Source organism: Cariama cristata, unplaced genomic scaffold, assembly GCF_000690535.1.
Source record: "Cariama cristata isolate BGI_N322 unplaced genomic scaffold, ASM69053v1 scaffold27785, whole genome shotgun sequence".
NCBI classification, from domain to species: Eukaryota; Metazoa; Chordata; class Aves; order Cariamiformes; family Cariamidae; genus Cariama; species Cariama cristata.
In genome coordinates, this window is record NW_009619670.1 from 8,446 (window position 1) to 11,298 (window position 2,853).

General features: G+C 62.1%; 1 protein-coding gene across 1 annotated transcript in view; it reads left to right on the forward strand.

Annotated features, from left to right (window-relative positions):
- TJP3 (tight junction protein 3) overlaps positions 1 to 2,853 on the forward strand; it is a 10,910-nt gene that overhangs the window by 7,349 nt on the left and 708 nt on the right. The window contains 6 exon segments of the mRNA XM_009701337.1: positions 321 to 436; positions 885 to 1,104; positions 1,442 to 1,638; positions 1,851 to 1,946; positions 2,225 to 2,295; positions 2,407 to 2,718. Coding sequence (XP_009699639.1) covers positions 321 to 436; positions 885 to 1,104; positions 1,442 to 1,638; positions 1,851 to 1,946; positions 2,225 to 2,295; positions 2,407 to 2,718 — 1,012 coding nt within the window.

Below are 2,853 nucleotides of genomic sequence, written 5' to 3' on the forward strand. Positions count from 1 at the left end.
CTGGGGTTTGGATTTCTCCTGCTGGGCATCATTTTGGGTCAGTGCTGGTGCCCATGGCCCGTACCAGTCAGGCTGGCTCTGCGGGCGCTGCCCGAGGGGACGGTCCTGTCTCCAACACCATGCTAAGACCCAACAAGGTCCAGGCACCACCTCAGCTGGCCCAGAGGCCCTCCCCAGGGTTACTAGGGGTTGTGGCAGGCACTTGGGTGACAGGGACCAGTTCCCTCTCCCACCCTGCCCTGGGCACTGCCATCCCTGGGATCCCTGCTGGTACCCGTGCCCTTTGTCCCGCCGGCGGGGCCGTGTCTAAGTGCTTTTCCACGGCAGGGGAACGACACCAGTTTCCAGAACCTGACCCGCGAGGAAGCTGTGGAGTATTTTATGCGCCTGCCGCCAGGCGAGGACATCACGCTGTGGACCCAGAGCAAGCAGGACAGTGAGTGACAACTAGACTCATCCTGGGCTTGTGCCTCTCCATCCTCTGTCTCTTCTGAGCAAGCATCAGAGGGGCTGGACTTGCCATGGCCCTTTCTGCCCCGCCCCCTTCTTCCCCACACCCTCCTCCTCCTCCAGAGAGGTGATGGGAGGGGACCATCCCAGCCCCATTTGTGCCTTGGCATCCTGGAGCATGGGGGCTTTCTGGCACCATGGCTCAGCCTGGAGAGGCCAGTGTGTGCTGGTGGCTCAGGTCCTGCTGTCCCCAGCATGCCCAAGAGAGCCACAGGAGGAAAAGGTGTCGCCAACGTCCTTCTTGGCAGCAAGGGCTACTGTGGGGGCTCCTGGCAAGCCTAGCTCCTTGCCAAATCCCTCCAGCACCTTCCTCTCCAGCATCTTCCTCCTCAGCCACCTCTTCCCCTGATGGTCCCTCTCACCCTGGGCTCCAGTTTACAGGAAGATGATCTCGTCCAATGTGGGCGACTCGTTCTACATCCGGACGCACTTTGACTTTGAGAAGGACACACCATCGGGGCTCAGCTTTGTCCGTGGGGACGTCTTCCGTGTGCTGGACACTATGTACCGGGGCAGGCTGGGGAGCTGGCTGGCTGTGCGCATGGGCAGGGACCTGCAGGAGCAGGACAAGGGCATCATCCCCAACCGGAGCAGGTAGGGATGGAGCCAGGAATGGCCCCAAGATGAGCAGAACCAGGGGATGGCTCCCCATTGAGATGGGGACATTGATGGTGGGCCCAGTAAGAGGCAGGGCAAGGGCTGGTGGAGCAGCGGTGGGAAGCATGACCCAGAGAAATCCCTTCTCAGGGGTGATGGGGCAGTTGATGCTCTGGTTGTCCAAGGTCCTGGAGGGAAGAGGCTACCACAGCCTCATCCAGCCGTGCCACCGAGTGGGAATACCGGCTTGTCCTGCCTCGCTTCTTGGAGCCCACAGAGACAAAGTGGAGGGTAAAACCAGAGACTCCAGGTCCTGAGCCCTTTCTCCTCCCAGGGCCGAGCAGATCGCCAGCTTGGAGTCGGTGCTGAAAGCCACATCCGGCGCCAACCCCTCTGGGGCTCGGGCCGAGTTTTGGAAGCTTCGGGGCCTGCGGGGAGCCAAGAAGATGCTGCGGAAGAGCCGGGAGGACCTGTCTGCCCTCACAAAGCAGGGCCACTACCCGCCGTATGAGAGGGTGGTCCTGAAGGAAGGTGGGCACCAGGGCTGCATCCCCATCACCCAAACCCACCCAGGGAATGTTGGGCCTGGGGCTGCCCCGCTGCAGGTGCTAATGGGCTCCGCTCTCCTGGGAGGAGAGTCCCAGGCCCATGGGCACCTCGAGAAGTGGGGCTGGGCACTTGGGTCCTGTGAGCTCTGCCCTTGCTCCCCAGCCTCCCTGAGCTGGTCTGTCTTCTCCCCACAGCCAGCTTCAAGCGGCCGGTGGTGATCCTGGGCCCCATTGCAGACATCGCCATGCAGAAGCTGAGCACGGAGCTGCCTGAGCTGTTTGAGATTGCCCGTAAGTGCCCCAAACCCTCAGCATCAAGGATCTGTGGGAGCTCTTCACCTGCAGCTCTGTCCTGATCTGGCCTCATTGTCCCCTCCCCGTGACACCCCAACACCTTCCTGGACTCATTCACCCTCTCCCTGTGCATCATGATACCAGCTACGCCCCAGACATGCCCTTCCCTTGAGGGACGCAGCCCCAGGGCCGGGCGTGACCAGACCCAGGCTGGGGCTGCTGGAGGTGCCCCATCTCCCCCAGTCCCTCTCACACCACGACTCCATGTCCTGCAGCAAGCGTGCCCCGAGATGGGGCATCGTCCAAGGTCATCAAGTTGGACTCAGTACAGCAGATCGCAGAAAAGGTGAGACACTTTTCCCGTGTCCTTGAAACCGGGTGGGCCAGGGCCTGGCACGGGAGGCCCACAGCCTCCATCCCTGTCCCCAGCGAGGCTGATGGCTGTGCCCTGCCCCAGGACAAGCATGCCTTGTTGGACATCACGCCCTCAGCTGTGGAGCGTCTCAACTATGTGCAGTACTACCCGGTGGTGGTGTTTTGTGAGCCTGAGAGCCGGCAAGGTATCAAGGCCATGCGCCAGTGGCTGGCACCCAACTCCAGGAAGAGCTCCCGGCGCCTCTATGCCCAGGCCAGCAAGATGAAAAAATACTGCAGCCACCTCTTCACTGCCACCATCAGCCTCAGTGGCAGCGGCAACGCCTGGTACGAGGCGATCAAGGACATCATCAGGACACAGCAGAGCCAGCCTGTTTGGACGGCGGCGGAGCAGGTACGGGGCATGGGATCCCTGCGACAAGGCTCAACCTGCTGGGGCTGCAGGCAGGCAGGCGGTGAGGCCACGCAACCATGTCCCCCAGACCTGGGGTCCCACGTCTCTGTCATCCCCACCCCGCAGGCAGATGTG